A 26,213-nucleotide genomic window follows, 5' to 3' on the forward strand; every position below is an offset into this window, starting at 1 on the left:
CCATGTTACCCCAAATGCCCCCATGTTACCCCAAATGCCCCCATGTTACCCAGAACCACAAGCCCGGCTCTGGTCGGGTTGTTTGGACAGTGAGCGGACTCAGAGGTTCTTTAAAGCCCGTTTTATTGGTTCTGTTCTACAGGTTAAAGTGACGTTACCGGGGCGCAGCGTCAGCCGGACCCGGTCCGTTTCTGGTCCGGTTCCGACACTCCGCTTCCCCAAACACACAAACAGGAAGTGATGTCATACGCTCTCGGCTCGTTAAATAACACATTAAAGCGGAAGTGAATAAAACCCGATCAGATTCGGCTCGTCGACCTGGTTGCCATGGAGACACGGTTTTCGTGACGACGTCTGAGTAATCTGATTACTCTCCCCTGTGTTGCCATGGAGACCCAGTCCATCAAAATGCAACGTACACCTGACAGAGGTCACTTGACCTCCAGCCAATCAGGTGATCTCTGATTTGCTGACTGAGGGGGTAGGGTTGACAGTAAGAGGTCAAAGGTCAGAATCCAAACACACTAAAAAATCCCTGAAAGCTGCTCCGACCTCAGGCTGCAGCTGCAGCGAGCTGATTGGTTCAAAGAGGTTCGTTAGTGGGCGGGGCTAGTCCGCGGTCACAGGTGCTGCCAGTCGATGGCGACCAGCGTCTGATTGGCCTCCTGAGCGTGACCTATGACCTCAGCAATGCCGTGCTGCCGCCACAGACGCTCAATCTTCTGGTAGCGTTCCGAGGAAAGGTGGAGCGGATTCCCCCGCCTGCAGGAACAAATAAAATCAATCCATCAATAATCACTTCATCAGATAATGCCGACTCAGCACCATCCTGGTTTCATCCGATCAGACCAAACCAGGATTTATTCCGCAGACCAAAGAGATCGATCACAGATTCATTGATGCTTCGCTACCAAACCAACGACTTATTGATTATTGATGAGTTAAAGGAAATAAACAGCAGATCGACTGAATGCATGTTTGTTAATAAAAACAAACATTATAATCCTACCCATCATCTGCTCAAACTTAGGGTTAACTGGTTCCCCTTTACATTCTGGTGCCGATCCGGTAATATCTAAGAACTTATCTGTGGGTCTGGACCTGTTCTAAAACAAAGTGTGGCTCAGTTTGAACTCTGCTGCCACCTAGTGGCTCCACCTGATTACTAACCCTGTACCACTTCATGACCCACTTCTCTAATCCCCTCAATACAATGGTCTATTAAAGGCCTTCAGAAACACAATGGAATAATAACAGTCCATTAACAATGGTGTTTTAAAATTACACTACTTGACTCAAGAGCAAAATGAATTGGTGATATTTTAATGCAAAATGATAAAATAGAAAAGCCAAACTTATTGGCTTCTGATTGGCATGAGCGCTGACTGATCAGTTAAGGCTCCAGGATCATTTCATTCCGGCCGCGTTCACCTGCTGCCCTGGTTTTGTGCAACAGCTCTGCGGTGGACGGGTCCCCCACTGGGGCCCCAGAGAGCAGAGCTAACTAACTCTGACTAGAGGGCAGCTCAGTGATGCTCCAGACAGGACAAATCAACTCAACTCTGAGTCAAGTTACCTCGAGTTCTGAGTTCAGAAGCCCTGATCAATGGAGCCCAGATAAAACATTAGGACATACTTGAGGCCAGGGTCGGTTTCTCCATAGTCGTCCAGGTACGGTGGGGGATAGAAGCAGCCCTTAGTTTTACCTGCAACAAACAACACCTGGCTCTCCCTGACCCTGCACACACACACACACACACACACACACACACACACACACACACACGGTAACATCGTCGCAGCCTCAATAACAGGTGTAATAAACGCAGGGCAGCTGTGTTACCTGAGGAATAGGCCAACGCCCGCCCCACAAGTGAAGGTGTGGGCGGTGCAGGCGCCGACGTCTTCTCCCCCACCTCCGTCTGGCAGCAGTAGCTCTGAGAGCACAGCATGCAGCCACAAACCAGGCAGAGCGTGGGGGCGCGAGACTTATCCCCACCGGACCGCGGACACCTGCAAAGGACACACAGCGGCTAGCTTCAGGGGCTAGCTTTAGGAGCTAGCTCCAGGGGCTAGCTTTAGGAGCTAGCTTCAGGGACTAGCTTTAGGAGCTAGCCTCAGGGGCTAGCTTTAAGCGCTAGCGTCAGGGGCTAGCTTTAGGAGCTAGCCTCAGGGGCTAGCTTTAGGCGCTAGCCTCAGGGGCTAGCTTAGGTGCTAGCCTCAGGGGCTAGCTGGCTAGCTTTAAGCGCTAGCCTCAGGGGCTAGCTTTAGGCGCTAGCCTCAGGGGCTAGCTTTAGGCGCTAGCCTCAGGGGCTAGCTGGTTAGCTTTAAGCGCTAGCGTCAGGGGCTAGCTTTAGGCGCTAGCCTCAGGGGCTAGCTTTAGGAGCTAGCCTCAGGGGCTAGCTGGCTAGCTTTAAGCGCTATCCTCAGGGGCTAGCTTTAGGAGCTAGCCGCAGGGGCTAGCACCAGCCTGCAGTTCTCCTCCTTTCATTCGGGGTCGCTCACGTGAAGCTGGAGGCCTGGTTGATCAGGATGCTGTAGTCTTCTGGCAGATCGATCAACCTGTTGGACTCTCTGGGGAACCGCACCAAGACTCCGCCCCCATGGAGCACCTGGCTCACACCTGGATGGCAGCACCACCTGGAGCAACACACACACACTCAGTGACAGCTGCCCCACTGGGTTGTTCTGGCTTTGGTTTCTCTAATGGCCAGCAGCAGATCATCTGGCTGGTCAGATATCAATTTACATAAATCGGACTGGGAGTAGACTGCGGACTATGGCGGGGAATTAGAGGGGAGGATCAGGTCAGAGTTCATGACCAACACATGACACGACTTCGCTGCTCCTCCTCCTTCTGCCCCCCCGGGGCTGATGTGACGCACCTGGCAGCTCACCTGGACCAGTGGTCAGGTGGGTTACCTGTGGATTAGCGGTTCCAGCAGTGTACGGTGTTTCTGGTACAGCAGCAGCAGATTGGAGGGCAGACTGAGGTAGCTACACAGCGCCTCCCACTGGCCAGGTCCAGTACCTACAGCCAATAACAAACGGGTTCAAGTGAAGCTGCCACAGTGGAGGTGTTCAGTGTGCAGGTGCTCTCACCCAGCAGGTCAGCAGGGGGCGACGCAGAGTTCATGTAGTGGAAGAAGAGGGCTGCGGTGCGGAGGAAGGGCAGGACGCCGGCTCGGACACACCTCCATAGTCGCCCACCCAGAGGGCACGTCAGGTAAACACCTGCTCAACACACACGCCTCGTCAGCCGATCGCATTCTCCACCCACACGCCTGATGGAACCAGCGTCACTTACCTGCCCAGGAGATCCCTCAGTCTGCCGTACAGCTGACAGGTGAGCCGCTCCTCCTCTGAGTCCTCGCCGTCCTGATCCATACTCAGCTCACCTGGACACCACAGGACGAGCCGTCTCTGTCTGAATGTCCTTCCCTACCGGCGCTGAAGGTGAGCAGCACCTGAACCAGGTGAGCCAAAGTGACCAGGTGAAGCAGGTGAAGGTGAGCTGAATCCACAGAGCTTTGTCCTGATTGGTCCAGACTGTGCAGAGAGTTGTAGGACAAGACGCTGTACACCTGCAGACAGGAGACAGGGGTCACATGAGGGTCACCTGGGGGTCACATGAGGGTCACCTGGACACTACCAGGACTCACCAGGAGGTGGAACATGTCCACGTCCAGGATGCAGGGAGTGTCCTCCAGCTGGGAGTCCGGAACCAGAACCAGCACTGGACCAGACAGAAACCAGTTAGTGTGTGTGTAGTGTGTGTGTGTAGTGTGTAGTTTGTGTGTAGTGGTGTGTGTAGTGTGTAGTTTGTGTGTAGTGGTGTGTGTGTAGTGGTGTGTGTGTAGTGGTGTGTGTGTAGTGTGTAGTTTGTGTGTAGTGGTGTGTGTGTAGTGTGTAGTTTGTGTGTAGTGGTGTGTGTGTGTGTGTGTAGTGTGTGTGTAGTGGTGTGTGTAGTGTGTGTGTAGTGGTGTGTGTGTGTGTGTAGTGTGTGTGTAGTGGTGTGTGTAGTGTGTAGTGTGTGTGTAGTGGTGTGTGTAGTGTGTAGTGTGTGTGTAGTGTGTGTGTAGTGTGTGTGTGTGTGTGTAGTGTGTAGTTTGTGTGTAGTGTGTGTGTAGTGTGTGTGCAGTGTGTGTGTAGTGTGTAGTGTGTGTGTAGTGTGTGTGTAGTGTGTAGTTTGTGTGTAGTGTGTGTGTAGTGTGTGTGTAGTGTGTAGTTTGTGTGTAGTGTGTGTAGTGTGTAGTGTGTGTGTAGTTTGTGTGTAGTGTGTAGTTTGTGTGTAGTGTGTGTAGTGTGTAGTTTGTGTGTAGTGTGTGTGTAGTTTGTGTAGTGTGTAGTTTGTGTGTAGTGTGTAGTTTGTGTGTAGTGTGTAGTTTGTGTGTAGTGTGTGTGTAGTGTGTAGTTTGTGTGTAGTGTGTGTGTAGTTTGTGTGTAGTGTGTAGTTTGTGTGTAGTGTGTGTGTAGTTTGTGTAGTGTGTAGTTTGTGTGTAGTTTGTGTGTAGTGTGTGTAGTGTGTAGTGTGTGTGTAGTTTGTGTGTAGTGTGTGTGTAGTGTGTGTGTAGTGTGTGTGTAGTTTGTGTGTAGTGTGTGTGTAGTGTGTGTAGTGTGTAGTGTGTGTGTAGTTTGTGTGTAGTGTGTGTGTAGTGTGTGTGTAGTGTGTAGTTTGTGTGTAGTGTGTGTGTAGTGTGTAGTGTGTGTAGTTTGTGTGTAGTGTGTGTGTAGTGTGTGTGTAGTGTGTAGTTTGTGTGTAGTTTGTGTGTAGTGTGTGTGGTGTGTAGTGGTGTGTGTAGTGTGTAGTGTGTGTGTAGTGTGTAGTTTGTGTGTAGTGTGTGTGTAGTTTGTGTGTAGTGTGTGTGTAGTGGTGTGTAGTGTGTAGTTTGTGTGTAGTGTGTAGTGTGTGTGTAGTTTGTGTGTAGTGTGTGTGTAGTGTGTGTGGTGTGTAGTTTGTGTGTAGTGTGTGTGTGGTGTGTGTGTAGTGTGTGTGTAGTGTGTAGTGTGTGTGTAGTTTGTGTGTAGTGTGTAGTTTGTGTGTAGTGTGTGTGTAGTGTGTGTGTAGTGTGTAGTTTGTGTGTAGTGTGTGTGTGGTGTGTGTGTAGTGTGTGTGTAGTGTAGTGTGTGTAGTGTGTGTGTAGTGTGTGTAGTGTGTAGTTTGTGTGTAGTGTGTGTGTAGTGTGTGTGTGTGTGTGTGTAGTGTGTGTGTAGTGTGTGTGTGGTGTGTGTGTGTGTGTGTAGTTTGTGTGTAGTGTGTAGTTTGTGTGTAGTGTGTGTGTAGTGTGTGTAGTGTGTAGTTTGTGTGTAGTGTGTGTGTGGTGTGTGTGTAGTGTGTGTAGTGTGTAGTGTGTGTGTAGTGTGTGTAGTGTGTAGTTTTGTGTAGTGTGTGTGTAGTGTGTGTGTAGTGTGTAGTGTGTGTGTAGTGTGTGTAGTGTGTAGTTTGTGTGTAGTGTGTGTGTAGTGTGTGTAGTGTGTGTGTAGTGTGTGTGTAGTTTGTGTGTAGTGTGTAGTGTGTGTGTAGTGTGTGTGTAGTTTGTGTGTAGTTTGTGTGTAGTGTTGTGTAGTGTGTAGTGTGTGTGTAGTGTGTGTGTAGTGGTGTGTAGTGTGTGTGTAGTGTGTGTGTAGTGTGTGTAGTGTGTAGTGTGTGTGTAGTGTGTAGTTTGTGTGTAGTGTGTGTAGTGTGTGTGTAGTGTGTAGTTTGTGTGTAGTGTGTGTGTAGTGTGTGTGTAGTGTGTAGTTTGTGTGTAGTGGTGTGTAGTGTGTAGTTTGTGTGTAGTGTGTGTAGTGTGTGTGTAGTTTGTGTGTAGTGCTGTGTGTAGTGTGTGTGTAGTGTGTGTGTAGTTTGTGTGTAGTGTGTGTGTAGTGTGTAGTTTGTGTGTAGTGCTGTGTGTAGTGTGTGTGTAGTGTGTGTGTAGTTTGTGTGTAGTGTGTGTGTAGTGTGTGTGTAGTGTGTGTAGTGTGTGTGTAGTGTGTGTGTAGTGTGTAGTTTGTGTGTAGTGTGTGTGTAGTGTGTGTGTAGTGTGTAGTGTGTGTGTAGTGTGTGTAGTGTGTGTGTAGTGTGTGTGTAGTGTGTAGTTTGTGTGTAGTGTGTGTGTAGTTTGTGTAGTGTGTGTGTAGTGTGTGTGTAGTGTGTGTGTAGTGTGTGTGTAGTTTGTGTGTAGTGTGTGTGTAGTGTGTGTGTAGTGTGTGTGTAGTGTGTGTGTAGTGTGTAGTTTGTGTGTAGTGCTGTGTGTAGTGTGTGTGTAGTTTGTGTGTAGTGTGTGTGTAGTGTGTGTGTAGTGTGTGTGTAGTTTGTGTGTAGTGTGTGTGTAGTGTGTGTGTAGTGTGTAGTGTGTGTGTAGTGTGTAGTGTGTAGTTTGTGTGTAGTGTGTGTGTAGTGTGTGTGTAGTGTGTAGTGTGTGTGTAGTGTGTAGTTTGTGTGTAGTGTGTGTGTAGTGTGTGTAGTGTGTAGTTTGTGTGTAGTGTGTGTGTAGTGTGTGTGTAGTGTAGTGTGTTTGTAGTGTGTAGTTTGTGTGTAGTGTGTGTGTAGTGTGTAGTTTGTGTAGTGTGTGTGTAGTGTGTGTAGTGTGTAGTTTGTGTGTAGTGGTGTAGTGTGTAGTTTGTGTGTAGTGTGTGTGTAGTGTGTGTGTAGTTTGTGTGTAGTGCTGTGTGTAGTGTGTGTGTAGTGTGTGTGTAGTGTGTGTGTAGTTTGTGTGTAGTGTGTGTGTAGTGTGTAGTTTGTGTGTAGTGCTGTGTGTAGTGTGTGTAGTTTGTGTGTAGTGTGTGTGTAGTGTGTGTGTAGTTTGTGTGTAGTGTGTGTAGTGTGTGTGTAGTTTTGTGTGTAGTGTGTGTGTAGTGTGTAGTTTGTGTGTAGTGCTGTGTGTAGTGTGTGTGTAGTTGTGTGTAGTGTGTGTGTGTAGTTTGTGTAGTGTGTGTGTAGTGTGTGTGTAGTGTGTGTGTAGTGTGTAGTTTGTGTGTAGTGTGTGTAGTGTGTGTGTAGTTTGTGTGTAGTGTGTGTAGTGTGTAGTTTGTGTGTAGTGCTGTGTGTAGTGTGTGTGTAGTTTGTGTGTAGTGTGTGTGTAGTGTGTAGTTTGTGTGTAGTGCTGTGTGTAGTTTGTGTGTAGTGTGTGTGTAGTGTGTGTGTAGTTTGTGTGTAGTTTGTGTGTAGTGTGTGTGTAGTGTGTGTGTAGTGTGTGTGTAGTTTTGTGTGTAGTGTGTGTAGTGTGTGTGTAGTGTGTAGTGTGTGTAGTGTGTGTGTAGTTTGTGTGTAGTGTGTGTAGTGTGTAGTTTGTGTGTAGTGTGTGTGTAGTTTGTGTGTAGTGTGTGTGTAGTGTGTGTGGTGTGTAGTTTGTGTGTAGTGTGTGTGTAGTGTGTGTGTAGTGTGTGTGGTGTGTAGTTTGTGTGTAGTGTGTGTAGTGTGTGTGGTGTGTAGTTTGTGTGTAGTGTGTGTGTAGTGTGTGTGGTGTGTAGTTTGTGTGTAGTGTGTGTGTAGTGTGTGTGTGTAGTGTGTGTGGTGTGTAGTTTGTGTGTAGTGTGTGTGTAGTGTGTGTGTAGTGTGTGTGTAGTGTGTGTGGTGTGTAGTTTGTGTGTAGTGTGTGTGTAGTGTGTGTAGTGTGTAGTTTGTGTGTAGTGTGTGTGTAGTTTGTGTGTAGTGTGTGTGTGTAGTGTGTGTGTAGTGTGTAGTGTGTGTAGTGTGTGTGTAGTGTGTGTGTAGTTTGTGTGTAGTGTGTGTGTAGTGTGTGTGTAGTGTGTAGTGTGTGTGTAGTGTGTAGTGTGTGTAGTGTGTGTGTAGTGTGTGTGTAGTGTGTGTGTAGTTTGTGTGTAGTGTGTGTGTAGTGTGTGTGTAGTGTGTGTGTAGTTTGTGTGTAGTGTGTGTGTAGTGTGTGTGTAGTGTGTAGTGTGTGTGTAGTGTGTGTAGTGTGTAGTGTGTGTGTAGTGTGTGTAGTGTGTAGTTTGTGTGTAGTGTGTGTGTAGTGTGTAGTTTGTGTGTAGTGTGTGTGTAGTGTGTGTAGTGTGTGTGTAGTGTGTAGTTTGTGTGTAGTGTGTGTAGTGTGTAGTTTGTGTGTAGTGTGTGTGTAGTGTGTGTGTAGTTTGTGTGTAGTGTGTGTGTAGTGTGTGTGTAGTGTGTAGTGTGTGTGTAGTGTGTGTGTAGTTTGTGTGTAGTGTGTGTGTAGTGTGTGTGTAGTTTGTGTGTAGTGTGTGTGTAGTGTGTAGTTTGTGTGTAGTGTGTGTGTGTGTAGTTTGTGTGTAGTGTGTGTGTAGTGTGTAGTGTGTGTGTAGTGTGTGTGTAGTTTGTGTGTAGTGTGTGTAGTGTGTGTGTAGTTTGTGTGTAGTGTGTGTGTAGTGTGTAGTTTGTGTGTAGTGTGTGTAGTGTAGTTTGTGTGTAGTGTGTGTAGTTTGTGTGTAGTGTGTGTGTAGTGTGTGTGTAGTTTGTGTGTGTGTAGTGTGTGTGTACTGTGTGTGTAGTTTGTGTGTAGTGTGTGTAGTTTGTGTGTAGTGTGTGTGTAGTGTGTGTAGTGTGTGTATGTAGTGTGTAGTGTGTGTAGTGTGTGTGTAGTGTGTAGTGTGTGTGTAGTGTGTGTAGTGTGTAGTTTGTGTGTAGTGTGTGTAGTGTGTAGTTTGTGTGTAGTGGTGTGTAGTGTGTAGTTTGTGTGTAGTGTGTGTGTAGTGTGTGTGTAGTTTGTGTGTAGTGTGTGTAGTGTGTGTGTAGTGTGTAGTGTGTGTGTAGTGTGTAGTGTGTGTGTAGTGTGTGTGTAGTTTGTGTGTAGTGTGTGTAGTGTGTGTAGTTTGTGTGTAGTGTGTAGTTTGTAGTTTGTGTGTAGTGTGTGTGTAGTTTGTGTGTAGTGTGTGTGTGTGTGTGTAGTGTGTGTGTAGTTTGTGTGTAGTTTGTGTGTAGTGTGTAGTGTGTGTGTGTGTGTGTAGTTTGTGTGTAGTGTGTGTGTAGTTTGTGTGTAGTGTGTGTGTAGTGTGTGTGTAGTGTGTGTGTAGTTTGTGTGTAGTGTGTGTAGTGTGTGTGTAGTTTGTGTGTAGTGTGTGTGTAGTGTGTAGTTTGTGTGTAGTGTGTAGTTTGTGTGTAGTGTGTGTGTAGTTTGTGTGTAGTGTGTGTGTAGTGTGTGTGTAGTGTGTGTGTAGTGTGTGTGTAGTTTGTGTGTAGTGTGTAGTGTGTGTGTACTGTGTGTGTAGTTTGTGTGTAGTGTGTGTGTAGTTTGTGTGTAGTGTGTGTGTAGTGTGTGTGTAGTGTGTGTGTATGTAGTGTGTAGTGTGTGTGTAGTGTGTGTGTAGTGTGTAGTGTGTGTGTTGTGTGTAGTGTGTAGTTTGTGTGTAGTGTGTGTAGTGTGTAGTTTGTGTGTAGTGGTGTGTAGTGTGTAGTTTGTGTGTAGTGTGTGTGTAGTGTGTGTGTAGTTTGTGTGTAGTGTGTGTGTGTGTGTGTAGTGTAGTGTGTGTGTAGTGTGTAGTGTGTGTGTAGTGTGTGTGTAGTTTGTGTGTAGTGTGTGTGTAGTGTGTGTAGTTTGTGTGTAGTGTGTGTGTAGTGTGTAGTTTGTGTGTAGTGTGTGTAGTGTGTAGTTTGTGTGTAGTGTGTGTAGTTTGTGTGTAGTGTGTGTGTAGTGTGTGTGTAGTGTGTGTGTAGTTTGTGTGTAGTGTGTGTGTAGTGTGTGTAGTTTGTGTGTAGTGTGTGTGTAGTGTGTAGTTTGTGTGTAGTGTGTGTAGTGTGTAGTTTGTGTGTAGTGTGTGTGTAGTTTGTGTGTAGTGTGTGTGTAGTGTGTGTGTAGTTCGTGTGTAGTTTGTGTGTAGTGTGTAGTGTGTGTGTAGTGTGTGTGTAGTTTGTGTAGTGTGTGTGTAGTTTGTGTGTGTGTGTGTGTGTGTGTGTAGTGTGTGTATGTAGTGTGTAGTGTGTGTGTGTGTGTTGTGTGTAGTGTGTGTGTGTGTGTTGTGTGTAGTGTGTGTGTGTGGTGTGTAGTTTGTGTGTAGTGTTGTGTAGTGTGTGTGTTGTGTGTGTGTAGTGTGTGTGTGTGTGTGTAGTGTGTAGTTTGTGTGTGTGTGTAGTTTGTAGTTTGTGTGTAGTGGTGTGTGTAGTGTGTGTGTGTAGTGTGTAGTGTGTGTGTGTGTAGTGTGTAGTTTGTAGTTTGTGTGTTGTGTGTGTGTAGTGTGTGTGTGTGTGTAGTGTGTGTGTGTAGTGTGTAGTGTGTGTGTAGTGTGTAGTTTGTGTGTGTGTGTAGTGTGTAGTTTGTAGTTTGTAGTTTGTGTGTAGTGTGTGTGTTGTGTGTGTGTAGTGTGTGTGTGTGTGTGTAGTGTGTGTGTTGTGTGTGTAGTGTGTGTGTTGTGTGTGTGTAGTGTGTGTGTTGTGTGTGTAGTGTGTGTGTGTGTGTGTGTAGTGTGTGTAGTGTGTAGTTTGTGTGTGTAGTGTGTGTGTAGTGTGTAGTGTGTGTAGTGTGTAGTTTGTGTGTGTAGTGTGTGTGTAGTGTGTGTGTGTAGTGTGTAGTTTGTGTGTGTAGTGTGTGTGTAGTGTGTAGTGTGTGTGTGTAGTGTGTAGTTTGTGTGTGTAGTGTGTAGTGTGTGTGTAGTGTGTGTGTTGTGTGTGTGTAGTGTGTAGTTTGTAGTTTGTGTGTAGTGTTGTGTTGTGTGTGTGTATGTAGTGTGTAGTGTGTGTAGTGTGTGTAGTGTAGTTTGTGTGTAGTTTTGTAGTTTGTGTACCCGACAGCAGCCTGATGAAATGGTTCTGAACGGTTCTGATCGGAGCGGTGGTCCAGCAGGCTGAACTGAACCGGTCAGAGAACTCAGACAGTCATCCTGAAACAAGGCAGGTCAGGCAGAGGTCAGAGATCAGAGGTAACCCTGAGGCTGAAGGTGTAACACCAGGAGGAGCTCTCACCTGTCGGCAAGGTAAGCTCCCAAACAACGGCTTCTTGTCATCCATCAGGAGGCGCTCTGCAACGAGACAGACAGGAAACAGTCAGTCCTTAGCAAGGGTTACCTGCCAGGTGAGGCCTGCCAGGTGAGGCCTGCCAGGTGAGGCCTGCCAGGTGAGGCCTGCCAGGTGAGGCCTGCCAGGTGAGGCCTGCCAGGTGAGGCTGCCAGGTGAGGGCTACCTATGCTCTGTATAGTGTAGGCGCAGGTGGACCAGCTCAGCACCGGGACTCGGGGGTCCTGCTCGTTGGGGTTGACCTTGAGGCCGATCTTGTAGGCCGACATGCTGAAAGTGTTGATCATCTCGCTGACGCCGCTGGAGAACGGATTCCTGAGGGAGGAAGTGACATCGCTGCTGATATCATCAGTAGTACCGCTTAGCCCCGCCCCCCAGACGTCGGGACTCACTGTGGAACAAAGCCGACCCTGAACCCGTCAAGAAACTCCAGCTCCACCTGCTGGGCTGCACCTGCAACACACACCCACCTGAACACCTGAACACCCGCTGATAGCCCCGCCCCCCAGCAGGTGACTGACCATATGACTGCTTCCTGTGGGTGGAGTCTAGTGCTGCTGCCTGCTGAGTGGTTCTCTTCAGCCAGGTCTCTAGACATGGATGCTCCACACTAAGGACAAACAGAATCAGAAGCTCCGGCAGCGCGGCACGTCACACGTGTACCTGAGCGTGCGGTACCTGCGGTCAGGTGAGCAGGCGTGAGGCAGCAGGGGGATGACGGTGTTGCTCAGACACTCGCACAGCGGACACAGGAATTCCCCGTTCTCCACGTCGTAGCTGGTGTGACCTCTGAGCCGCTGCTGCCGCCGCTGCTCCTTCTGCTGCACCGCCTCAAAGTACCTGAGCACACACAGGTGGGGTCAGACGGGGTCAGGCCGCCCGCCTGTCGATGGGACGGACATGGCTGCAGGTGGTCACCTCTGCCAGCAGGTGGCGTGCATGATGTGTCCGCAGCTGGCGGTGTGTACGCCCACCGAGAGGTCAGGGTGCATGAAGAGCGGGTCGGCGTTCTGCAACAGAGACGAGTTGTCAGCTCCGACCAATCGGGGAACAGGTGGCAGAGGCCACGGCTAAGCTCCGCCCACCTGCGTCGGGGAGGGCGCGGCTGCGGTTCTTGGACAGCACGGTGGATCTCTGGATGAATGCTGCCAGCACCATGGCTCTGCCGTGACCTCTGACCTCCTGCTCCTCCTGACACAGGATGCAGGTGACCAGCTGGCGGCGCTCGGCCCCTCCCGACCGGCAGGGGCCCAGGCAGATCTGAGCGGCACAGGTGGGCTCCGACCTGCGAGGACTGGGAGCAAGGAGAACTCAGTGGAGACAAACAGAAACCACTGGACAGGTGGGTGTCCAGGTGTGTACAGAGGAGAGCCTCCAGGTGTACCTGGGCTCGGCGGCGGCGGCCTCCAGCTCCTCCATGCTCTGCTGGAACAGCTCCTTGTTCTCGTTGATGAATGTTTCTGCATCTCAGACATCTGGGCCATGACCTTCTCCCTGCGGAGCCGCGCCATCTCCGCCTTCCTTTTCCTCTCCGCCTTGTCCTTCACCATCTGCGGGACGCCGACCAATCAGAGGGCAAGTCGGACAGGAAGCCGGCCAATCGGCGAGAGGGCGGGTCGGATAGACAGGAGGCGAAGGACTCACCTCCTCTGGGCGGCGGCTGTGGCTGACGCTGACGCTGGAGCCAGACGTTCGCTCCCTGGAGGTTTTGATGTTTCCCACCATCTGCACACCAACACACCACAACTGACTCACTGGGAACCAGTTCAGCCACTGGAGCAGCCACTGGAGCAGCCACTGGAGCAGCTACCTTGAGGATCCAGGTGATCATGTCCTTGTGGACCTCCAGGTGAGGGGCGCTCTGCAGGCTCTCCAGCAGAGCCAGGATGCTTCCGGAGGTGCTGGGAGTCTCACTGGACCTGAAACACAAGTCAGTCCCGGTCAGACCGGTTCCTCCTCACCTGCACACCAGGTGAGCTGAGCTCAGGTACTGACGTGTGATCTTGCTGCTGAAAGGTGAAGGAGATGTCTTCGTCTCCGCCGCCGCTCTCCAGCTGCTGCTGCTCCTCCAGCAGCGCCATGGCAACCAGGTGCAGCACCTGCAGGGAGAGGCAGCATTGGAACCAGAACCAGAACCGGGACCGGAACCGGGACGAGGACCAGAACCAGAACCAGGACTCACCCTCTGCAGCATGGACTCGGTCCAGCCTCCTCCGCTGGGCTCCGCGGCCCACTGCAGCACGGCGCCCTCTAGTGCCAGCAGCGCGTCGCACTGCAGCAGGTTGACCAGGCTGCCGAACAGCGGGCAGAGGGGGGGCGGCCGGGGCGGGGGCAGGGCTGCACGCACACACAGGTAACCATGGTGACCAGGTGAGTCAGATAAGTATCTCATTCGGGAGCCGCCAATAAATTTATTAAATGCTTTTGTATTGAAGTTATAACATTTGTTATAACTTTTTTAAAAATTGTAAAAATGTTACTTTATGGATAAAACTCTTCTAGGGTTAAAGGTCAGAGGTATGTGCAGCGACTGCAGCCTATTATAAAGCCCTTTTTACTATTATCAAAACTGTAGAAAAAAATGACCTTTTGTACGTAGCGAGTCTGTGGGGGTCAAAGGGCACGAAGCCTAATTCTTATTGAATGAGCGGAGTTTGAACCTCCTATAGTTCTGAGATCCAGCCTGAGCTTTTCACCGTGTGCGGTTCTGACGGGTCGCTGGTCGGCCGACATCTGCTCTTCTGTCCAGATGGGGATGGATATCCGCCCAGATGGGGGATGGATATCTGCCCAGATGGGGGGTGGATATCCGCCCAGATGGGGGGTGGATATCCGCCCAGATGGGGGGTGGATACCCGCCCAGATGGGGGATGGATATCCGCACAGATGGGGGATGGATATCCGCCCAGATGGGGGATGGATATCTGCCCAGATGGGGGGTGGATACCCGCCCAGATGGGGGATGGATATCCGCACAGATGGGGGATGGATATCCGCCCAGATGGGGGATGGATATCCGCCCAGATGGGGGATGGATATCTGCCCAGATGGGGGGTGGATATCCGCCCAGATGGGGGGTGGATATCTGCCCAGATGGGGGGTGGATATCTGCCCAGATGGGGGATGGATATCCGCCCAGATGGGGGATGGATATCCGCCCAGATGGGGGGTGGATACCCGCCCAGATGGGGGGTGGATATCCGCCCAGATGGGGGATGGATATCCGCCCAGATGGGGGGTGGATATCCGCCCAGATGGGGGATGGATATCCGCCCAGATGGGGGGTGGATATCCGCCCAGATGGGGGGTGGATATCCACCCAGATGGGGATGGATATCCGCACAGATGGGGGATGGATATCCGCCCAGATGGGGGGTGGATATCCGCCCAGATGGGGGGTGGATATCCGCCCAGATGGGGGGTGGATATCCGCCCAGATGGGGGATGGATATCCGCCCAGATGGGGGATGGATACCCGCCCATTCCCCAGAAGTGATTCTAAACTTCTGGGTCGTTTAGAGTCACAGAAAATCTCCAGCAGGGGATCAAAGTTCGAACTGAACTACGAAGCTCTGATGACAGAAAGACGATGAGCCACGTCTGCCACGGTAACAGCACTACGATCAGGCAGCATGGAATCGTACATGTATGACGGTTCATGTAATTCCCGTCCTAACTTCGTGTTGCTCTGGACCGTGAAGCAGCTCCAGCCCCAGGTCGGTGACCCCTGACCTCTGACAGGAAGTGGTGCTCACCTGTGTCCTCGCCGTTCTGCCTCCTCAGCTTCCTCTGAGCCTCCTCGGCCTGAAACACAACCCGTAACTATGACAAGCCGTAACCACCCGAGCAAGCGCTGGAGCCGGATCGGTTCCGACCCGGTTACCTTCGACTGATCTGCCCGGCTGTAGTGATGGAAGTACAGGTCGAAGTGTTTGGACCACTCAGGACGCAGCTCATACAGGCCCCGCCCGTCACACCTGGCTTCCTGTCAACACAACACACCTGCTGCTGACCGCTGTTAAGGTGGACATGTTTAAGGCAGAAGGCCAACAAACACAGACTGACCTGAATAACGCAACGCTCTCAATGACTCTCTCAAGACCCGTCTCCTTGTTGCCCTGAAAAACACCACGCAGCCAGGTGAGCGGCCAGGTGAGCGGCCAGGTGAGCGGCCAGGTGAGCGGCCAGGTGAGCGGCCAGGTAACCATATAACGGCTGTGTCTTACGTTCTCAGGCAGAGCCTTGACCAGCTCGCTATGAGCCATGGGTCTGATGCACAGCTGGTGGAGGATCTCCCTCCTCACCTCATCCAGCGGCTCCACCTGGCCGACGCCCGGAACGTAGCGCTCACCTGGAGGACCGGGACACGCCAGAGGTCAGCTCACCTGCCACAGGTCAGCCAGAGGTCAGCTCACCTGCCGGACTCACCTACCACCATGATAATGAGGTGCAGCATCTCCTCTATCAGCGTGTTCTGCTGGGCCAGGTCCTGCAAACAAACCGCACAGAACCGGGAATTGAATTATACGTCCATATTGCCCATCCCAAACCCAACCCGTTCTGGGTTCTGACCCGGTTCTGACCTTGTTGGCCTCCCTGTATCTCCTCCGCAAGTCGGCAGCGCTGAAGGTGTGGAAGAGTTCGAAGCGGCTCAGAACAATCATCAGGAAATGGTTTGGATCCATCATGGAGGCACCGACCTGGAGAAACAGCAGCTGTTACCGGACCAACCAGAACCAAAACAGAACCAGAGCTGACTCAAGCGGGCCCAACTAGAACCACCTTACCTGAAGCATGGCCAGGTCCTTGTCGAACATCTCCACTCTGCACTTGACGTTGTGGTAATAGTAGATCTGGAACACAGGAAGCATCAGCAGCTGTTCCTGCACACCTGGGCCTCTCAGCCAATCACAGACGCTCACCTGGTTGATCAGAGAGAAGCCGTTCCTCCTCCACATCCCAGCATGCACCTGGGCACAGAGCACCAGGCAGCGCAGCGGCAACTCTATCAGCTGGTGAGGGCTGAGCTCCCCCTGGTGGACAGAGGCAGTGATTGGTCAGGAGACCGGAGGTCGCCCGGCTGGCCGGCCACCAGAGGTCAGCCGGCCACCACAGGTCAGCCGGCCACCAGAGGTCAGCCGGCCACCAGAGGTCAGCCGGCCACCAGAGGTCAGCCGGCCACCTTCCAAGGTCAATCCGAGGTCGCCTTGTGACTGACCAGGGGCAGCTGCTCAGGGAGTCGTGACGCCACCTTGGTCCTGCTGAGGAGAACATGGAGTCCTGAGAGGAGAAACAACCAGGTGAGGATCAGGTGAGGATCAGGTGAGGATCAGGTGAGGATCGGCGATGTAGACACCATGATGCTCCTCTGGTCGCCCCCCCTCACCTGCTAACAGCCTGCACACGGGCAGGTGGATGGACACCTTCTCCTGGGACACCTGGTACCTGAACGTGTCCACGGTGTGACCCGCCAGGCTCAAGCTGATTGGCTGCTCGCTGTCCGGCAGGCCACCCTGGCACTGACTGAGCGCGCTCAGACACTTCTTATACGCCTCGATCAGAACGTGCTCCTGAGGGTGCAGACGGTGACATGATCAACACCTGAGTAACACAAGCCCCGCCCCAGAGTAACAAGGTAATGTTGGCCAAAACCTCCCACTGCAGGATTGGAAGATGACGTCAGAGCTGCACCATGCTACATGGTACGACTACATGGTACGGCTACATGCTACGGCTACATGCTACATGCTGCGGCTCACGTCAGTGCTGCACCACTCCTGCATCATGGTGATGATGTGCGTCAGCTTCATCTGCAGGGTGAAGGCCGCCTCCCACTCCGGCTCCATCTCGATGTGTTGGCCCACCTGTCTCACCACTGGGTCCATGCCCTGCAGGGGCACGCAGGTGCAGTGAGGGGCGGGCCCCAGTTGAAGCTCCTCTTCCAGTCCACAGCTTACCTGCATGCACCTGAGCAGGTCCAGAAAGGCTTCGAAACCGTCCAGGAACTTGGTTCTGAGCTGCTGGCTCCACTGCGGCGGCGGGGAGATCAGGACGTACCTGCAGACACAGCGGACCCAGTGAAAGGCCTGGGGGGCAAATGCCAGGTACCAGGCAGGACCGGGCCTTACTTCAGGTCTCCGATGAGGCTCTGGACCCGGCCGAACTTGAAGGCCTGCTGGGCGGTGTAGTGGTCAAACTGGAAGCGGCCTTGAGCGTCGCGGTGGCGAAGCTGATCCACAAAGGTTCTGATAATGGTCATCATCAGGTTCTCCTCCACCATCAGCATCCGGGCCTGCAGGTACACACAGCCGGTCCTGAACCGGCCCACTTCCTTATGCCAGCAGTGGCTGCAGGTGAAAACTGGTGAGCATAGGCTCCGCCTCCTTCGTCTGGGACTAAGCCGGCTCTCTGGAGCTAATGGAACAGCTTCCTGGAACAGGAACTTCCTGTTTCCTTAACGCTAACAGCAGCTAAGCTAACTGTGGCTAAAGGCGTTCACAGACCTCTGGAGCCTTCGTGCTTTACAGGATTTATTTTGACCAAATCGATAATCAATTATCCTCAAAATCTATTGATTTCTCATTCAGTCCAAACTTATAAACACTGTTTACTCAAAGTCAAATTCTGTTGCTTGCATAGTGAACTTATTTAATAAGTTTAATCTGATTTGGAGTTAATTTTACGCACAGTAGATCCGTCTGAAACGTGGCCGCTAGAGGGCGCCATTGAGCCGGTTCAGACTGTGAACTGGTTCCACTCCAGCCTGCATTCCTCCAGTCTTCCACTCAGTTTCTAGATGAACAGTTAACCTCTGACCCCACCCTCCTGGTGGTGTTGGACCAGAACTCACCTGAGCTCAGCAGAACTGGGTCAGTACCGTCGGGGAACCGGGAACTCACCAGCGAGGGAACAGTGAAGATCTGCACCGACAGGTCGGTGACGGAGAACTGCCTGTCGTGGTCGTCTCTGATGAAGTCGCTCTGCAAGCGCTCATAGTTCTAGGGTTCGGGGTCAGGGGTCGGGGCAGGAGGGGACAGAGAGAGAGCGGCGTTGGGGCAGCAGAAGAAGAAGAGCTACTCACCACGGTCGGCACGGTGAACAGCTGCACCGACAGCGCCGTCACCGACACCAAGCGGTCGTGGTCGTCCTCCATGAAATCTGTCTGCAGCCGTCTGTAGTTCTACAGGGGCACAGGTCACCTCAGGGTCAGAGGTCAGCCCCCAACACATAGCAGGGAACGAATCAAGAATCTGGCTGCCATCGGTTGGTCCTGCTGACCTCTGACCTGCAGCACGACATGGGTCACCCAGAACCGGTTCTACTGGTTCAGTTTAGTGGTGATCAGAACCAGAACCAGAGGTCACACTGACCTACGAAACCACTCTGGTTCTGGACCCGGTTCTCAACTCAGAACCTTGGCACAGTTTTGGACCTATAACAACCTCCTGGTTCCGCATGCGGTCTGGTCCAGGTTGGGTCAGGTCAGGTGGGTTCTGTGTGTGGTCAAGTGTGTCCGGTCCGGTCCGGTCCATCGGGTCTGGTTACCTTGGCGAACCGGATGGCGAACAGCTTCTTGAACTTGCGGTCCATCAGCAGACTGTTCATGAACAGCTGGTGGTAAACGTTCCGGGCTCCTGCACAGTCAGAACCATCAGAACCTGCCAGGCCCGGCGCCCACCCCTGCCTGTGAACTCTGACCTTTCCACATCTTGGAGTCGTTGAGCATCAGGCGGTCCACCAGTGAGGAGTTCTCGCCCTCCGGACCGGGTCGTAGCCCCACCTGGCACAAGATCCGCCTCAGGCCATCTGAAAGACTCACAGTGAGGGAAGCCGCACCCCAAAGCATCGTGGGTAACGCTGCCTGCCCCAAAGCATCGTGGGTAATGCTGCCGAGACGTACCAGAGTACTGGATGATCTGGCCCAGCCAGCTGAGCGCCTTCAGAGCGAAGCACTGATGAGCCACCAGCGCCGAGTGCATCACCTGGACCCGCAGGGGCTTCGACTGCCGGCTGGTGCTTCTCTGAGGGGCAGAGGTCAGGGGTCAGAGGTAAGGGACAAACTCTGGCTCCGCCCACACGACTGTCTGCAGCTCACCACAATGACGGCCTTCGCCTGTTCACAGAACTGATGGTCTCCGAACCGGACCGACTTCCTGCCCTGCAGAGACGGAGAGGGTCACAACCACAGGTCACGGCAAACTACGAGAGCGGTCTGGATCTAAACCTGGACCCGGTTCTGGACCCGGACCGGGTGCTGTACTGACGTCTCTGTCCACGGTGGTGGCGAAGCTGACGGCGTCCTTCTGGCTGCAGTTGACGGCTTTCTGCAACGTGTAGATGACCTGCTCATAGGTGTGGATTTCATCATTGAACAGCATGCAGTAGTAGCTGTCGCTCCGCTGCCTGCAGGGGAAACAGAGACTCACTCAGAACAGCAACACGGCACTCTGCTGCTGCAACAGCTAACCTGCACAGTCCACTGCTGTCACAAATGACATTGAAACAAAAATCCAGTCCATCATTTGATTCCTCTGGATCCTTTTGGAGCAAAAATATCTAACTATCTAAAGTTCAGATCTGCCATGGCTGACACCTGCTGCCTCAGGTTTGTAACCAGTTTCTGACTGAGAAACCAGTAACCTGCTCCCAGCGTCAAAACTCACTGAGGAAGAAACTGCATCACTTTGTATTTCTGCTGTACCTGACGGATATTTGCATTTAAAATAAGTTTCATTAACCATTTTTCTATCTTCATGTATGAGGTAGATCTCAGCCGGGCCGGTGAGAGGAAATGTAAATGTTGGTTTCAAAACGTTTGGGCAGCCCTGGTTTGAGGCTAGCTGTTAGCCAAGCAGCTAATAGTTCCCCCACAGGGCTAGCTAGCTGAACCTTGGTGCTCAGTTAGCAGTTGTATGAGTTAGTAGCTTAGCATGAACCTCTTAGCATTAAAACTGGTCCAGGTTGATCCATCCTGGGAGCAGCAGCAGCTCAGGTTCGGCCAGTCTGGACCACTTAGGTCCAGTTCAGTCCAGTTTCGGACCACCGTGACCCGTTTGACCTGGTCGGGACCTACGGCGGCCTAGGCCTGCAGGCAGCTGGTCCTGCTCCCAGGTCAGCAGGTCGACGGCGTACTGCAGGATGATGGAGAAGATGCTGTAGCTCCTTTCCTCCACGGCAGGGGGCAGCAGAGAGACCGGGTCCTGGAACACAGGCAGCAGAAACATGCTGTGAGTCTGGGCCCGGGCAGGTCGGAACCGGCTGCTGGTTAGAACCGGGCCGACAGCGGTCTCACCTCCTCGGTCTCCCGGTTCTGGTCGGTAGGCGTGTGGTTCTGGCAGGACGGACCGGTCTTCCAGGCCTCAGTGTCTCCACAATCGCAGAAGCCTCCGCCTCCTGACGTGGTCATCTGGGGGACAGAGAGGTCCGGTCAGCCGGGTTCTAGTGGTTCTGGTTCTGGTTGGACTCACCCGGTAGCGATGGTGGCGGTGGGCGCTGGCCAGGAAGCACTGCATGCACAGAACACAGGTCGGGTCGGCCGCACACTCCCTGAGAACACACCGGGTCAGAATGGGTCAGAACCTCGGCCCGGTTCTGATCCCTGAACACTGGCTTTGCTGATATCCTGTTCCAAAACCAGTCTGAAGAACCGGTTCACAGCTGGCAAACCAGAACTTCTGAGAACAGAACCCCAACCCGACCTCCAGGGAAACACAGAACCAGGTCCGAAAGACTCCGATTGGTCCCAACATGGCAAATAATGTGGACCATCCCGGTCCTGCAGATCCTTACCGGTCCCTACCGGACCCTAACAGATCCTCATCGTTGTTCTCGTTCCCAGTTATCTTATGGTGTTTTAATGGTTTTAATGGTTCCAGGTTGGTGACAGTTTCTCTCTCAATGCTACGGTGGCCCACAGGTTCAAACACAAAGCTAACGGTGAAACTAGCTGCTGGCACATGAACTATGCTAACTCCACAGGAAACAGAAGCTTAAGGGAAAACTAAACAACCACCTGAAATCTGCAATTTGTAACTTTTAGAAAGGATCTGTCTTTTTACATATTTATTACAACCATGTCGTTAGTTTGAAAAGATCGATCTCCTCCACCTTCAATCTGAGCTACTGTGGCCTTTGAAGAAATGCACCGAAAACAACCAATCAGAGTCAGGAGGCGGGCCTTAGTGCAGTCAATCAACTCATGTATGCTCACTTATATGTGATAATAGCAGAGAAACAACTGTTTATCTGCTGTGGCTATGCTAACGAGCCTAGCATTTATGAGAGGTGCTGCTGTCATCAAAGGGGAGATAAGCAGCGCACACACACACGCACACACACACACACACACACACACACACACACACAGACACACACACACACGCACACAGACACACACACACACACACACACACACACACACAGACACACACACACACAGACACACACACACACAGACACACACACACAGACACACACACACACACACAGACACACACACACAGACACACACACACACACACACACACACACACACAGACACACAGACACACACACGCACACAGACACACACACACGCACACACACACTGACACACACACACACACACACACCAGACACACACACACAGACACACACACACACACACACACACAGACACACACACACACAGACACACACACACGCACACACAGACACACACACACAGACACACGCACACAGACACACACACGCACACACAGACACACACACACAGACACACACACACAGACACACGCACACAGACACACACACACGCACACACAGACACACACACACAGACACACACACACACAGACACACACACAGACACACACACACACAGACACACACACACAGACACACACACACAGACACACACACACACACGCACACAGACACACACACACGCACACAGACACACACACACAGACACACACACACACACACAGACACACACACACACAGACACACACACACACAGACACACACACACACACACACACACACACAGACACACACACACACACACAGACACACACACACACACACACACACAGACACACACACACACACAGACACACACACGCACACACACACTGACACACACACACACACACACACACAGACACACACACACAGACACACACACACACACACACACACACACACACACACACACACACACACACACACACACACACACACACACACACACACACACACACACACACACACACACACCACAGACACAAGACTGACAGCAACTAACCCGCCTCCTGGCTCTCACAGATTAGTTGTCTCATGCCATACTATCAAAACATGGTGACAGATTCAACAAAGATGTTGTAGTGGAAGATCTTAAGGTTACTGTGGTTATTATCTGAATCAACACACACTGAATCATGTGAAGCACGAGATCATGAAAAACGATTCTGAAGCAGGTTAGTTTCTCTGGCCTTGGCGCTACAATGAATTGTTTCTACATCTCTCATGACTCCTGGTGAAGAAGATTTGTGCGTCTGCCCTCAGTTCTGTAAACAAGTAGATAATCAAACTCTGTGAACGGATGAAACTCTCCCTATAAACCAGGGGTCCCCAAAGTGGGTCCCTGAGGGCTGCATCCTGCATGTTTTAGTCTCTCCCTGGTTTAACTGGATCAACTGAGGCTCGTTAGAGACAGAAGGAAAACATTGAGCTGCTGAAAAGGTTGTCACTACCACCAAGGAGAGAACTAAAGCATGCAGGATGCAACCGGCCCTCCAGGACCCACTTTGGGCCCCTGCTCTAAGCTGTAACTGACTTTGGCTCCAGGCTCTTTCTCTTGACTGATCAGTGAGCAGAGACTTTGAATAAATACTCATTAGAAGATATAGTCTCTCTGGTTCGTTGGGTTTGAAACAGTTTTCCTTCAATATTGTTAAAGAAAAATGTTCACAACAATGTAAAAATGTCTTTTTAATAAAAGCTGCAGTAAAGGAATCCTCCAGGCCACTAGAGGGAGTCGACCAGCAGACAGGATGTGCAGAAGGCAGAAACGGCTCTATTCTTCACAACATTACAGTACAGCAGCATATTTACGTGGGTGATCTTGGTGACTCCAGACTCCCCCTAGTGGACTGGAGGACTTCAGCCTGTGGAGCCAGGTAGCAGTTTTATACTCGCTGTTTTTGATTCTGTATGTTCTGTTTCCTGTTTGCAGTGTTTCCCTGTTTGTGTGTTAAGTTAGCATCGTTAGCAACATTAGCAGTAGTTTCACCGTGTAACGACCTTGTCTTCCTGTTCCTACATCACAGAAATAAAGGAATGTATAATCAAAGAAGGCCAGATTTTGTTGAACAGTCAATTGTTCCTGAACTTATTGTAATAATAAACTTCTTAATAGTGATAAACAATAATACTGCTGTTTTGACTTTAATGGTAATAGCATAGTAATGCAGGAACACATTCTCAAATTTACAATTTGATGAACATTTAACGCTGAACTAGAAGACATTTTAAATATCCAAAATAAACTGAGTGATGAAAAGACATTTATTATCCATGGTAGAAAGAGAGAACTGATCAATTATGTCAATGGAAATTATTGATATTGTTTCACCATGAATAGGTCAGGTGACTTACCTGCAGGAGTAGGTGGGCTCCCCCACCTTGAAGACGTGTCCACAGAGCGCCGCCGCCCCCCCGCCCTGCTGCAGCAGCGCCAGGCCGGCCGCCGGCTCCTCCCCCAGCAGGAGCCACTCCAGGGGGGCGAGGATCAGCAGCTGGAGAGCCAGCTCCTCCCGCTGCTCCTCCCGCTGCTCCTCCCGCTGCTCCGCCACGCCGCCCCCCTGGCACAGGATGCGGGGCACATACTCAGCCAGGTGGCGGTACACCTCCTGCTGCAGGTCGGAACACGCCAGCCAGCGCTGAGGAGGACGAAGGTCAGAGGTCAGCAGGGGTAACCAATCAGGTTACTGCTAGAAAGAACCGAATAAAACCTGCAGCTGACCCAGAACAGAAACGCTTCTGATGGAAAACACATCCAGATTCCCTTCATCAGCTCCCTGTTAATCCAGTCTGTAATCAATAATCAAACAGTAACTGGTTCTGTTGGGTCCAGCAGTAGGATGGGAGGCGGGTCATTCAGTCCCAGTTCACCGTGAATATTTGTGGTATTAAAACAAAAGTTACGTATGTAACTACGGTTCTATGAATCCCGGATGACCGCCAGAGCTTCTCTGTCACTCAGAATCCTTGCATTTCGCGAGAAGATTCTGTAGGAACAGAGCGTCGGATGACGTCATGCTATATAGCCTCTGATTGATCATCCGATATGTCACAGGTGTGACTCTTTTGGTATTATTACCCTACTGACCGCCCTCTGGCGGTCCGTAGGGATGAAATAGAACCTTCCTGACCTGCTGGCCGGGGTCATCCTGAGCTCCTCCTGTAGTCATGATGCTACCGGCTGCTGCAGGACGACCTGGCCTCTCCCCTCTCCTTCTTCTTCTACTACTCTCCAGTTTGCACCGTTTGCTGTCATTGTAACTTTTTATTTCCTGTTATTTCTGTCCATGGCAGCTCTGGGTTCTGATTGGCTGATTCCTTCCTGGAGGCGGCTGACATGATGCTGATCGCTCTCCCTCTCCTGGTATTGACCTATTTTTCTTCTGTCCAGGTCTTCCAGAACTTTCTTGTCTGGGTCCGAATCTGGATGCGGTTCTGTGATCCAGCAGTAATCTGATTACACAACGCTGACCCGGATCCCGCCGCCACTCTCAGGTCATTACTGGGTGGCTTCAAACCTGCAACCTCAATCTGAGACCCCAGGGTGGCCGCCAGGATAAGGGGTCTGACCTGACCTTTGACCCAGGTCCACCTCAAAGACTCCTCTACACGCAGAGTCTCAGCCTGGGAATCGAACCAGCGACCCCCGGCACCCTGCGGGGTGCCTACTGGAAGGCGTCCACAGCCACGCAGCTCGCCGTCAATATCAGCTATTTCCATGGCAACTGTCATCTGGTCCACAGGTGAAATGAGGCACACCTGATCATGTTTGTAAACCTGTGCGTGACGTCACCAGCTGTCCAACTATCCACAGCCCGCGGGAACCGACCCAGTACTCCCCAGAACCCTGAATGAGAGTGAGAAGCCCCGCCGCCGCTACCGAGAGGAACACCGGGAGCTGACGGCCGCCGGTGTGGCTCCAGGTGTTCCTCCAGGACCAGCGGCGCTAGCGCCGTTAGCTCCGAGGACGTTAACCCGAAACAGAAGCCTCAGAAGCGGCCTGGGTCCGGCGGGCTGCGTCGGCCGGACCCGCAGCCTCCGGAGCCACTCACCGAGGCGGCGTCTCTGGGGGAGAAGCTCATGAAGTCCGCGCTCAGAGCGGGCGGAGGATCTCTGGAAGGCTCCGCCATCTTGGCTCCTTCTCTGGTCGAAAACATCCGGAAGCGGAAACTGTTACGGAGGGGGCGGGACTTCGGCTCAATTTGGCCATATTAAGGCGGGGCTTATGTCAAATGGGGCGTGGCTCATTTGTTTTATTCATTGATTGATTTCATAATAAATAAAAAACTGAGAAAATGTTTATGGCGATTTTATGCTTTTATGACATAAATTAAGGCACTTATTGATGAAATGGTCCAAAAATAAATCATCAGAACACTAGAACCACTGGAAACGGACCAGAACCAGAGCCTTTGAGGAGAAACATCAGAGCCAGCTCAAGGCGGTTGCCATGTTGCCATGTTACAACATGGCAACATGGTGGCTGTTGTGGTCAGGCGTGGCTCTCACTGTGGAGGTGGTACTGATTGTAGATCACCTGTTACTCACCTGGTGACTTTAGAGAGAGGCTGATGGGGAGGTCGATTTTTGGACATTTTTGCCGACCTGTTTGGACACAAATGTCTGTTATCCACCGACGTTCTTCTTTGGGTTTTTGATGATATAACGTCTTAACTGCAGCTTGCATTTAAGTTTTGGTCAGGTGGGTATCAACAAATGATTCCCCTATTCAGCTGCTCAGTGGCTTTGTTTGACAGTCGCTAATAGTGGGCGTGCCTGAACTTCAAAACATGCTTCATAATTTGGTATTTTCTTCATTCTGTCTTTACTGGCCATTTGAAATCAAGAACATTTAAGTCAGTAAGTCTGGATGAACGTTTGTGGTCCATCAGGAAGTCCAGAAAAAGGTTCAAGCTGGTCTCAAATGATCTTAATGTCTTCAAACAAAGTCATGCCCGTTCTGGACCAGCTGCTGGACCAGAGATCGAAGCTCCTTCAGCTCTGTCTCAACGGCCTCCTGTTCCTG

The 26,213-nt window shown here is 51.4% G+C and overlaps 1 protein-coding gene across 1 annotated transcript; it reads right to left on the reverse strand.

The window, feature by feature from the left end:
- Positions 1–106: 106 nt before the first annotated feature.
- On the reverse strand, positions 107–25,336 carry LOC129356102 (E3 ubiquitin-protein ligase UBR2-like). Its single transcript, XM_055025714.1, is given in 50 exon segments — positions 107–762; positions 1,637–1,738; positions 1,844–1,913; positions 1,916–2,013; positions 2,506–2,640; positions 2,923–3,031; positions 3,103–3,205; positions 3,207–3,234; positions 3,308–3,384; positions 3,387–3,584; positions 3,663–3,736; positions 10,675–10,749; positions 10,752–10,770; positions 10,853–10,908; positions 11,070–11,218; positions 11,296–11,356; positions 11,425–11,513; positions 11,582–11,743; positions 11,822–11,913; positions 11,993–12,197; positions 12,288–12,357; positions 12,360–12,453; positions 12,651–12,822; positions 12,899–13,002; positions 13,086–13,240; positions 14,659–14,707; positions 14,787–14,875; positions 14,878–14,888; positions 14,969–15,021; positions 15,130–15,254; positions 15,332–15,392; positions 15,487–15,603; positions 15,691–15,756; positions 15,826–15,936; positions 16,122–16,183; positions 16,290–16,473; positions 16,663–16,791; positions 16,861–16,960; positions 17,032–17,195; positions 17,803–17,901; positions 18,449–18,537; positions 18,602–18,709; positions 18,804–18,924; positions 18,999–19,061; positions 19,168–19,306; positions 19,973–20,103; positions 20,196–20,309; positions 20,371–20,449; positions 23,543–23,826; positions 25,240–25,336. Coding segments are annotated over 50 exon segments (5,265 nt in total). The 5' UTR covers positions 25,318–25,336; the 3' UTR covers positions 107–620.
- Between the last annotated feature and the right edge of the window lie 877 nt (positions 25,337–26,213).

Source organism: Poeciliopsis prolifica, unplaced genomic scaffold (genome assembly GCF_027474105.1).
Source record: "Poeciliopsis prolifica strain line A6 unplaced genomic scaffold, Auburn_PproV2 SCAFFOLD156, whole genome shotgun sequence".
Lineage (NCBI taxonomy): Eukaryota > Metazoa > Chordata > Actinopteri > Cyprinodontiformes > Poeciliidae > Poeciliopsis > Poeciliopsis prolifica.